Here is a 12,274-nt window from a genome sequence, read left to right on the forward strand (position 1 = left end):
GAACCACTTGACATTACTACACCAGATGTTGTGCAGATGTGCAGTGACAAAGCGTGAAAAATTATCAATTTCTTTAGAAAGTGGTCCAAAAAGGAATGTTTATACTTATATAATTATTTTGCTTACAGGTTCCCACTCCAATTCTCAGTCTTGAGATTTCTTCAAAGCAGGTTAGATCTCATTCAATTACTCCTTATGTAATTGGGGTAAAAGTGTGATGGAGGGGTCGTGGGTGGTGGAGTTTCATTGAGTGGCTGGTGGGTAGCTCTCAATTGTCACTCCTGTGCTAACTTCTCAACACATTTGATCCCCAACGCAAACTTTGGACAAAGTTAATGTCTCGCTTCGGTCATTTCCGTCTGACAAGGGACCAAAAAAAAAAAAGTGGGGTACACTCATCCCAACAATTGAGCTGAATATATTTTGCCCATTTATATGGTGGAAAAACAATTTATCAGCTTGTGTTGGGGCTTACAAGCTGCAAATATTTTTGAGAAGGTCACACGTGTTACTCTTGACAAAAGACAGTTGAGCCACATCATATGATGTTATAGTTGATTCGTAGTTCTAGATCTTCAGATAAACTATTTACAAATGAAATAGTAACATTTTTCTTTGTAATGGCTTTTGAATTAAGGCATTTCCATTACAGAAGTAAAAATGTTTTCTTTCCTGCTGTCTGGTTCCCGGTCTGATTTAGGAGTGTATCTTATATATGAATAACTAAGATCCTCAAGTAAGCACTGCTTTAAAAATGCTCATATTATTACCAATTACTCTCGTATTGATACCAAATGTGGACATCTACTCAGGGCAGGGGCGGTTGTATTCTTGTCGGATGCAGGGCTTTGGGCCGCCCAAAAATCATGAAAAAATCCCAAGCCATTTTATTTATCACCTTAAACAGGTGTTAAACACAACTAAAACCAAAACAACACAAAGAATACCTCGAGAATAACTATAATATATATTTGCTTGATTGATTTGTTTTAGCATGTTAAATAAAGTCGGACAATGTTGAAGTGGCCATTGTGCCCCTCTCAAAGGAAAAAGTTTTTTATTTTAAAACATTGATATGTTAAGGATTGTGTTTACTCACATTATCTGTAAAGAATAAATATAAATATATTTTTGTTGTATCTGTGGAAGATGATGTAAGTTGATGTTAATAAAAAAAAAAGGAAAAAGGCTGGTGTCGGGCGAGTGTAAAACAAAGCTCAGAAGGAGAAAAAAAGAGAGAAGATTTCTGTCATTTGGTTTTATACGAGCTAAGGGAAAAATCAATTGAAATGGCAATTGGATTAAAAAGGCGTTTTATTTTGACGCCAAATAGTGTGGTGTGATTTATTTTTCAAGCCATGTGGAGCCTCTCGCAAGTAGAAAGTCAATCAAAATGCTAAAACTGATTTACAATTGCTCGTGTTTACACAAGCGCAGTAAAACTTGGGAGTTTATTTGTCCCTTAAATATGGGGGGGGGGGGGCTGTACTTACATGAGGATTGAATGAAAATAGATCGATCCCATATAAAAATGGGGCCTAAATCAATGTTTAAAACCAAACATTACTTCAAGATTAACCGCAAATGCATCGGATGTCAAAGTTAAATACAACCAAACAGTACGTACGTAAGCAGTGATTCTTTCACATCCCACACTTTAGGTATCACCGATGTAAAACAAAAGATCAAGTGACAGTTGTACGTTTTCAGTTAAAAACCGAAGCAAGAACCTAATAGGTAGCTGAAGGTCAAAGGCTGTTTCGGTTCATGTTTCTTGTCAGTATACTTGAGACGTTGCCATTTTTCATCAGCGGTTGTTTTGCGGGTGCAAAACAAGTTGCTTTATTTGTTTTTTCATGCCCCTCCGACCCACTCGGTCCTGTTTAATCTCCGACTAGAAAAGCCACCCCCCACCACCCCCCCGGTCATCATGCTTGTTCAACTTCCTCCCCTCACTGTCTCTGAGTTTCAAGCTCTCTCGGCCCCCTCACGCCTCATTATCTCAAAGGTCAGGCGTGTCACGAGACACTTCAACCCTAATCAAAGCCGCCATTAATCTCTCGCTGCGTTTTGACCTGCACGTGTCCGACCGAGGGGGTGAGGGTTCCAGGGGGTTGGTAGTTTCATTGAGGAATCCCCTTACCTCTGGACAAGTTTGAGCTGATACTACACAATATGATAACTTGACAATGTTCAGCTGTATCTCTGAAATGGAACAAACGTATATAACTACCCACTGATCTCTAAAAAGTCAAAAAATATATATATCCCTGTTTCATTGCATGATCAATTTCTGAGCATTTCTTGCATGTCCGGCAAGAGGAAAAACCCGCCTCCCCATTAAGATTCTGAGGAGCCAGAAGTCGTTTCACTCCATGCAACACAGATGTGAAGCCGTTATCATACAATGAAATACAACTTAACTTTCGGGGACAGCGGTTACTACAGTGGACAGCTTATCATGTTATCAGGTTACAGGGTGCATGAAAGGGTTAAAATGCTTCAAAGTGAGATGGAATGCTGGCTAGAATTTACACAACACATTCATCATATTTTGTCTATACCTGTCAGAGAAAGTCTTCCACAATCCTGATGATGGAGTTTCTGTTCCCAGCCTGTCCTTTTGGGCGTGGCTACATACATTGAATATAACTTAAACCTATGAACACATCAACTTTATGAATTATCAATCAGCGGTACTCATTTTCTGTCATCGGGAAGTACTTTGATTCCTAATGTTTTCAATAATTAATTAAAAGTTTATTATTCTGTGCAGCAGAACAACTGTACAAGTCTGAACTGTGGGGTTGTTCCGATTTGCTTGCCTTATCCACTCTGTTGCATTTTCATGACACCGTAATGTAAACGTGAGGGTGTGAAATGTGTGTGTTGTGTTTGGCTATGTAGCAACAGCTGTACGTTGGGTCTAGCGAGGGTCTGGCCCAGCTCTCGCTCAGCAGATGTCACCTCTACGGCCAAGCCTGCGCCGACTGCTGCCTGGCCCGAGACCCCCACTGTGCCTGGGATGGGCACATGTGCTCCAGATACGTCCCTGCAGCCAAGAGGTGAGGACTCGATATGGCGATATTTTATTCTCAAAACAAAACAATTCTGAGGGAAAAGAAATATGGAAACACCATGTACATTTCTATTCGTCAAATACAATACAATACAATACATGCTGATTTATATAGCGCTTTCACAACAGCAGCAGCTGTAACAAAGCGCTTAACAAAAAAGTTAACATAAAGTAAAATAATAAACACAACACATAACATAAAACACGGACAGTCGTGCAGTCCTAACCACTTTTCCGTCACACACTTTGTTGTTTGAAGCAGTTTGAGATGAAAGAGGACAGAATCAAAGTGTCCTTTCACCAGTGGATCAGAGACGTCATGCTCAAAATGTGCACACGTCGGCTCCAAGCTAAGTTTCAAAGTCAACAAGAAGCTGTAGCATCCGTTGACAAAAAAAGAGATTGGTTCACTTCTCCGCGACTCTCGGTTCCAAATACGCATCGGCGCTCTGCGCCGACGCTCCTCTCTCCTCATCCTCAACTTCAGCAGCCATCTATCCAGCCGCACCAACGCCGACTGTCCAACAGCGCCGACATCTCCACTGAACAAAACGGGGTTGTGAAAAATGCTGCCCATTACAGTCGCAAAAAACACAAGCGCCCCAATCTGTCCAGCACCGACAGTCAATGGCGCCGACATTCCTCCCAATCAAAATCTGTGCTGGTACAGGCGTGCTGCCGAGAAGGCGCAACCACTAAGGACAGATACTTCTCCTTTGACGAATGTCGTGGCCAAAAAAAGCTGAAAACAGTCCATATCAGGTCCACACGATGAAACAACATGTGCAAAACAAAAAGAACAAAAAAGCAAGGTTCTTGAAGAGCACTTGCCAAAGGCTGCCTACTCGGGCGCCATCTTGGAAAAAAAAATCAACGCTTGCAACAAGCTGTGTCTAAAATCTGGACCAAGTACAAACAGCATGGGAAAGTTGTTAAAGGCAAGCATACTGGTAGACAAAGGAAGATTTAAAAATGTCAAAACAGCAAACTCAAGCAACATGTCTTGAAAACAGAAAAGGCAAAGCAAAACAAATGAGAAACCACTGGGAGGAAACAGGAGTTAGTGTCTATGACCGAACTGTAATCCACCATCTGCAGCACCTGTGTCAAAGTCAAGGCCCGGGGGCCAGATCTGGCCCGCCATAGCATTTTATGTGGCCCCCGAAAGCAAATCAAGCATGTCAAGTTCCGTGATGCTTGTTCAAGTCTGAACAGAAATTTCAAATTGTCACATGTAATCCACAATTCATTAAGTCATTATTCTTGACTTCTGATTTAAAAATTAGTTATTCATCAATTTGTTGTGGCTTAGTATGTCATATGTAGAGGTGAGCAAACATTTACAATGATCAAACAGTCATGAATGATATCGGGCTTTTCCTGAGGGGATTTGGCTCCTTTTTCGCAACTATTTTCCAGAACATATAATTGGGAGTTGTATAGAATCATCACCTTAAAGTTCAACCAACCATCCAGAGTGGCATGTTATTGGCCGACGGGGATGCTGTAATGTTTTTTTTTTCTTTTGCGGGAACAACAAGGCTCTTTGAAAGCTGATCCTCACAGCATCAGCGAGTGTGTGGTCGACAGATACAGTATATGGTGACAAAGGGCAGAAGGGGAGGAAGGGGGAAGGCAATGCAAGTTGACGAAGGCCAGCAGAGCAACAACAAACTTGCTTTGGTTTACCTCAGCACTAAGAAGCATTCGGTAAAATATTGGCGCTCAGTCACAATCGACGATTATTTCTCAAGCTTTGTGGTACCTTAATTTATGGCCTGAATTCATTCCGAGACCAAGCTCCTAACTCACATTACTTATACTGTGTCACACCAATTTTTCCATTTAAATTAATTGAAAGTCATAAATCCAACCCATACCCTGAAAAAACAGCACCATTTTAATATGGATTAAAAGTAAAATATTCCTATAACAAAAAAAGTAAAAAATGAAACAATTAAGCCAAAAGTAAGTCAGATCAGTAGCTTGGACTCCAGCTCTGTTTTCTACATCTGCTCCAAGCTCCTTGTGAGTGTTTTCATTTTGTTTGTCTGCTTGTCTAATTCAACACAATTCTGAGTTGAGAAGTATGTTATTGAGTATGGCTGCCTTTTTTTTTTTGTCACACTTCACTTCAATCACTGACTGAACAAACATGCGCTCCGTGCTCCTTACGAGTGTATTCATTTTATATTTTGCCAATTGGCTACTTCACCTGTTCAATAAATGTCCGAAAGTGCTTCGGCAACTTTGGCTACCGTATCCGCACATCCACAGGAGTAATTTAATTTATTAGCATAATTATTTTTGATGAAGTTTTTTTTTTTCTTTTTTTTTTTTGCCTAGGAGAGCCAGGCGACAGGACATCAAGCATGGGGACCCCGCCAGCCAGTGTTGGCAGACAGAGGACAGTATGTAGACGATACTATGTAGAATTTCTGCACTGTGATTTGATTTTGTTGAGTTGTATTAGAACACAACATCCCTTTGGTTTTCGTTTTCTTTCAGGTCTTGGCGTGGGTTGGGTGGAGGAGCGAGTTCTCTTTGGTGTGCAGAGTAACTCGACGTTCCTCGAGTGCATCCCCAAATCTCAGCAGGCCCGGATTCACTGGTTTGTTCACAGGACTGGATCAGAACGCAGGGAGCAGGTCAGTCTGAAATTCAAACTTTTGACTAGCCTCTCTCTGAGGTGGCCTACTTAGAGCGCAGACCTTCACAGAATAGATTCATGCTTCGGAGCATCCAAAAACGTTCTCTCTCATTTTAGTTGACGTTTTGTATCTGACTTATTGGAGGTCAGATTCCAGATTGCCAACACAAATCACATTACAGCAGATCCTACAGGAAGATTAAAGGAGCGCTTAGACTCAGGACACCAATCGCTTCTCAAACAGATGAACGGACAACTCCCAGTAGACCGCTACGTCGTAAAAAGTAAGAAAAAGAGCGAAGAGAAACCCACGACTTCCTTAAATTGAGTCGTCAATGATTTTCATGAGCGTCTTGAGCTTTGGAAGTGTAGAGCCGCAAGGACAGAAGAAAAGTACATCTGCACTTTATCACTCCATAATAGCCATTATTTGTCCAAATTGCTTTGTCATTTAGTGGCCATTATCTTCTCAGTAACAAGTAGTCATACATCAGTTTGGAACTTCAGAGGAGATTTGCGAGTGGAGCGATTGAGTGTATCTTCGGCAGAGAAAGTTCAGGGCAAAAAACAAAAAACAAAAAAACGACCATACTGTATATTGGTAAAGACTGTTTCAAACTTAAGATCGTGTCATGAAAGACTTTTTCTCTAGTATTTTTTTTATTGGTTCATACTTTTTTTGTATTTATATTTTTCGGAACTTAATGTGTTCAAAAGCTGTGCTACAAACATTACTTTTAAAACTCAGCTTGAAGAATCTGAATATGAGTCCTTTTAGTTCGGTGTGTAATGTTGAAATGTTTTTTTTTCTTCTTTTTACCTGTCTAATTGAATGTTGTTTTTCTTATTAAGAAACACATAATGGACATGTTCACATTTTTGAGGGGCTTAAATGTATTACAGTGGACCCTTGCATGCTCGCATTTATGTAACCATGAATTTGCATACAGATTTTTTTTCTCCCAATTAAAAAAAAAGAATCCATATCTTTTTTTATGTTGTTGGGGGGGGTTGCCCCTAATGCTCCCCCCAACCATTTCCCTGTTACCCCTGGCACATACTGAATCATTATTAGTGTTTTTTTTTTTAAATAAATGTGGGGGGTTACATTTGTTTGTTTTTCCCCAGTGGATTTTAATGGCCGCCAATAGTATCAGAGGGATTTATGGGGGGTTGACTACTTTCAAGGGCAACCATTATTTGGAATGCATCTCAGTTACGAGCATGCTCACGGAATAAATTAAACTTGTAAATCAAGGTACCACTGTCCCAAGTTCGTCATGCTTTCAGGGGTGAAAGTTAACCCACAGGTGCAGAGGCCATGAACACCGCCGGCCATCTTTCATTTGTGTTTTCCCCTTCACAGCAGAAAGTCGAGTGTTTGCGCATTGCATGCCGGCGCGTGTGCATGTTCCTTTATTATTCCCCGACACAGTGGAAATCATAACAAAGCGATTCCCACAGTCAGACATGTGTTCGACGCTCGCCTGGACACAATGGGGTGTTTCTTGTGTGTGTGTGTGTGCTGCTCCTCCACATTGAGACGAGCCAAATGAGGTGGCTCGGTCATCTTGTCAGGATGTCACTTGGACGCCTCCCTGGTGAGGTATTCCGGGCATGTCAAAATAACAAATAACACTCCACATAGTCCGCAAAGCTGTATTTAACAACGGGTCTTATAACCTATAACAGAAAACTGTGACAGAGCAGCTTTTCAAAATATTTATAATATATAAACAATGTGTCATTTCTTGAAGGATGGTTTTAGTCTGTTTAATAACAGGGGGCCTTTCAGGTTTTGATCTTTCTTTACTGTCGTCTTTGGAAGATATAGTTTGGACACCCCTCGCATGCACTGATGTTAACTCCGATTTTAATGTGTCTATTTTGCTTCCTCCTCTACATGTTGCACTCAACCACAATCACTTAACCAGGAATCCCACTCTTCCACTTGCTTTTTATTTATGGACCTTTTAAGGACTTTTGAGGGCTAATTTACCCTCAAACCTCAGACCTTGTCTCCATTGAGCAGGGGATTCACAGTGGATTTAATGAACAGAAAGCCACATATCACTGAGCTGGTGTTCAAATCATTGCTGCCAAAGGAAGGGCACATCTTTATTTTTAGGGGCAATCAGCTAACCCTTTATTTGACATACTGTCTGTCAAATTGGCCCAAAATGACCCGAAGTGATCACGTGATCATCGGAACTGATCGGAGAAGGCATGTAGCCCGACAGCGGGGTTTGAGGGGACGGGCGCCAGGCGCATTTTCCGACAAAACTATTAATTGGAAGGGTGGGGAAAATTACATACATAAATGAAATGAACACCACAGATGAATTTTTAAGGATTTTTATTGATTTTTGAAGCTTTCCCTGAAAATTAAGGACAATTAAGAACATAATTTTACAACTTCTTTTATTTTGGATTTTTATTAACTTTAAGGACCTGTGGGAACCCTGTTAACTCGTTTGCTTCCTGATGCCTTGTGCGAGAACCACAACTAACCAATCAAGTCTCACTGATCGTAAAAAGCCCACCACAAACAATGTGAGCGGAATGTTTCCGCGCTTACGGCTTTACACAGTGGAATGTTGGCCCATTACACCAAGGAAGACGCGGATCGTGTCGTATTTTACTTTTAGATGAAACAAAGCCCTTGTAGAGGTATTGTGGGCATATGACTTTTCAATTGCTTGTGCAGCGCTATATCGCACTTTATCATTCATGCTCCCGTAATATCATCGATTTTAAAGCAAACGTCTATGGGCTTTTATAGTAGACAGACTTAAGAGTAGCATGTCTGCAGCATAATTAAGAGCAAGAATCAGAGGCCAAAAAAATCACCAACCCCCAATCTCCAGTAACAGCGGCTGTCCCCACAGAGCACCGTGAATAAAAATGCCGATGAGTAATGCCGTATGCTCTTTTATGCACATGTTGCTGCTCTGTGTGTGTTCAACAAGCAGTTGTTTCAAGGTTTAAAACAAGGGTAACATATTAACTCATTTCTGTGAGACTGTCAATCCGTGTATCATTTGTTGATTCGTTTTTCAAAACAAACAAAACGGGAAGTTAAAAAAACCAAAACCAAAAGAATCACTCCTTTTGTCAATATTCCTTCCCAAAACCAAACTGACAGAACACACCATGACTTTTTTTGCAATTTAGATCTATGAGGTAGTAGAAAACATAGTCTGCTTTTTCTCACCTAAATTGTGAGATGCGCCAGGGGGCCAACTTGGAGGGGAGAAACCAAATGGGTGCATAATGTTAAAGTGGCTTCCACTGACAATCGTCTTGGAAATTTTCCATACCAATTCATCGCAAAGCTTAAACATGACGTCCTCTTTTTCTCACAGGTTAGGCCGGATGACCGCGTCATACAAACGGACAGAGGCCTCCTGATTCGCTCCGTGCACACGTCAGACGTCGGCGTGTACGAGTGCGAAGCTCAGGAGCACACTCACTTCGCCCACACACTCCGCCGGCTCACGCTGCAGCTCCTTCCACAAGACCAACTGGACCGAAAGACCAAAGCTGGCGAGGACCTGATGACGGAACTACGACATGGCCGCCGTTTCAAAGACTACCTGAGGCTCATGAGCTCCCCTGTGGGCTCCCTGGAAGAGTACTGCGACTCTCTCTGGCTTGAGAAGAGGCCGTTGAAGGCCCGCGGCCGAACCTTGGGAGTCGGCAAGTGGAAGCACATGCAGGATATAAAGAAGAGTAGAAATAGGAGGCACCACAGAGAGAAGGAAAGAAAGACTGACAAACTGTAGTGCACAATGCAGAAGACTGTTGAAATGGCAGGACACATCAGTCTACAGGCGAAAAAAAAGGAAACGTCCACAGTTCACTGCATGTTTAGCAGGCAGATTTTTTTAATACTCTATTTTCAAAGCTCTGGTGTAGAATGCTCCAAAAATCAGAGTCAGACCAATTGGTCATGCAATTAAATGTCATTTATACAAATGTTGAGAGTCCCCGAAATTGGTACTTAAGTTAGAACAGTTGTCATTTCATTCGCTGGGCAACCTTCCAAAAAAGAAAATAAGCCGCATGGTTTGAACAGGGACGAAAATAGCACCATTTTGTGGACACACCTATGCGCCAGTACTAGGTGTCCGCAGTTTATGACAGAATTCCTTTCCGACAGTGACAACACAACCCAAAATTGCATGTTAAGTTGGAGAAGTTATCATTTGAGTAGCGAGACAACTTTGTAGAAAATGGCGCACAATTTTGCTGTATCCTTTGAATGGAATAAAAAAAGTAGTGCCAGGTGATGGATGGAGTTGAAAGCAAGTAAAGAAATGCCTTGGTTTAAGACACATTTCCTGAAATGTCAGGAAATACTAAGGAAAGTGTGATGTACCAAGTTCTTCACCTAAATTCCTTTTTTTTTGTGATACTTTTAACATCATCTTGTTCTAACTGAGCCACCACGCCTTTGCTGGTCGCAGGAGAGTCGTGCAAGAAAATCAACATCGCAGCTGACAATTTCCTCATCGATTGCTTCGTCCATACCTTTTTTTCATTCAGAGACGTTAAGCTATTTTCAAATTAGTCATCATGAGAAAACAGTTTCCTCTTGGAGATAAAAATGCATTCATGTTGAATGACTGTAAATAATTTCTATAACTTGTGCAGGATATACAGGCGCATCTCAAAACAGTGAACCTCCACCACTCTGCCAAGAATAAAGAGGGTCAGCGGGTAATTGAAACTCACACAAAAGGATGTGTGATTGCCAAAAGTTAAAAAAACAATCTTTCTATTAGAAAAAAGCCACATACTGACAAAATGAAGCTCCTCTCTTCAGTTCAACAGAGGTGCTTGAGAACGATATTTATTATCAGAGACATGGCTTAGGACTAAGCACAAAAAAAAGGTAAATAGGCAAGTCCGCAAATAATGGCAGCCTGGTTCTCCCCAAAAATGAGCAAAAAGTTGAATTTGCCAGTGGAGAACGACGACTATTGGGGTTCACTGTAAATTAGAATAAAGTAGATAAATTTATGTATTCCAGTACAGTAGTTTAATTCAAACATCCTTTTCAGAAGGCCAATTCCTTCCTAATTTCTGTTTTAAATTCTTCGGAATACATTGTCATGCTTCTACAATATTCTAATTCCTTGAGATGCACCTGTGCAACATGTCCAGCGTAGTCTAATTAGTGCTTTTATAATAAACCCATCGGCTGTGATGTCAAGGGCAGCCAATATTATATTTTTGTACTTTCAGATCTTTTGGTTTTGTTGAAACTATTTAAATAAATATGTCTTGCGTGCCTAAAACCTGAACATCCTTGTCGTCTGTAAATAAATGTAAGAGGTGTACACTTTCTAGTACACAGTGACTTGAGATTTAGTGGGTTGGCCTTTATCCAGGTGTCCCGATTTAGCAATGCAGGTCTCCGCCGGGCACAGTACGTCGGGGTGATTCAGGACCAGCTGCTCTCTTGTTTACTTGGAATAAAAATAAAACAGATAAAAAAGGAGAGAAAAGTTTATGTGTATGTAAAAGCATGTGATCAGACTTGAGGCTGCCTAGAATAAACTGATAAGCATCTTCACGAGTTATGTCTTATGCAAACCTCAATAGTGTCACATTTTGTAGTTACTAGTAGAAGTGATTTGGATGATAAAACCTCAAGGCCTTCTTGTGAATAAAAGGAGTCTTAAAATGGGGCTTGATGAAGAATATTTCAGTGATCCTCCACAGTGATCCTTTGCAGTCTCGGGATGAATATTTTACACACTTCCTCCCTGGTCGTTGTTTATTTATCGAGGGGCTCGGAAAGAACAAACATATCCAGCAAAAACAGAAACCACTCCGTGAAGACAATGTCCCCATTCCTCAGTAATTATTTTGTGGTTTCTTTGAAGCTCAGACAGAAGCAGCAGGAAATGAAAGTGTGGATAAAAAGCAGTAATTTGATGTGATTGCGGTAATGAGCATGTTGGACTGACTTGAGACCCCCGTAGTGGGTTTGCACGACACTCACACGGAGATGGAGGCGGCTTGCAATTTGCTAAATTCCTCACAGTTAGCTTCAAGCTAGTACAGTGCAACGCTAAGTTACCAATTGAATTTTTTCTTGCGATGTGTTCCAAAACCGAAATGTTTGCAAACCGAGGTAATGTTTCCCATTGAAACAAAAGGAAATGTAATTCATCCATCACAGGCTCAGAATGTTATATTTAGCTTGTTTCAATTGTTGTGTGGTTAAAAACTAAATTCTGCGCAATATAGAAATTGTACAGGTGAAAACCATACATGGGCTTGCTAGCAACTTACCGTGCGGTGTTAGCCTTTTTGGGTACAGTAATGTTTACGTTCGCTGTGGTTTCTGCTAGCCTCAAATGGCCACCACCTCCGACATCTCGGCACAGATTTTATGTTGCATTGTGGCATGTGGAGGCCACTTTAGGCAAAAAACAAAGATATCTGACGCATGGAGCGAATTATGTATGTATGGAGCGATTTAAAGAAAAACAAGACCAAAAAAACCCATTCTGAGCTCCTGAATTCCTCCG

The 12,274-nt window shown here is 41.0% G+C and overlaps 1 protein-coding gene across 4 annotated transcripts in view; it reads left to right on the forward strand.

Annotated features, from left to right (window-relative positions):
* Positions 1-11,038, forward strand: part of sema3d (sema domain, immunoglobulin domain (Ig), short basic domain, secreted, (semaphorin) 3D) — a 44,571-nt gene extending 33,533 nt beyond the window's left edge. For all 4 annotated transcript variants that reach the window (XM_086108721.1, XM_086108719.1, XM_086108718.1 and 1 more), the window contains 5 exons: positions 129-170; positions 2,908-3,065; positions 5,426-5,490; positions 5,588-5,727; positions 9,095-11,038. In XM_086108721.1, coding sequence (XP_085964847.1) covers positions 129-170; positions 2,908-3,065; positions 5,426-5,490; positions 5,588-5,727; positions 9,095-9,514 — 825 coding nt within the window. In that variant the 3' untranslated portion in view covers positions 9,515-11,038. The remainder of the gene's footprint in view (positions 1-128; positions 171-2,907; positions 3,066-5,425; positions 5,491-5,587; positions 5,728-9,094) is intronic.
* Positions 11,039-12,274: the final 1,236 nt, after the last annotated feature.

This window comes from Hippocampus guttulatus, chromosome 4 (genome assembly GCF_054856545.1).
Source record: "Hippocampus guttulatus isolate MCC_2025c chromosome 4, RoL_Hgut_1.0, whole genome shotgun sequence".
Lineage (NCBI taxonomy): Eukaryota > Metazoa > Chordata > Actinopteri > Syngnathiformes > Syngnathidae > Hippocampus > Hippocampus guttulatus.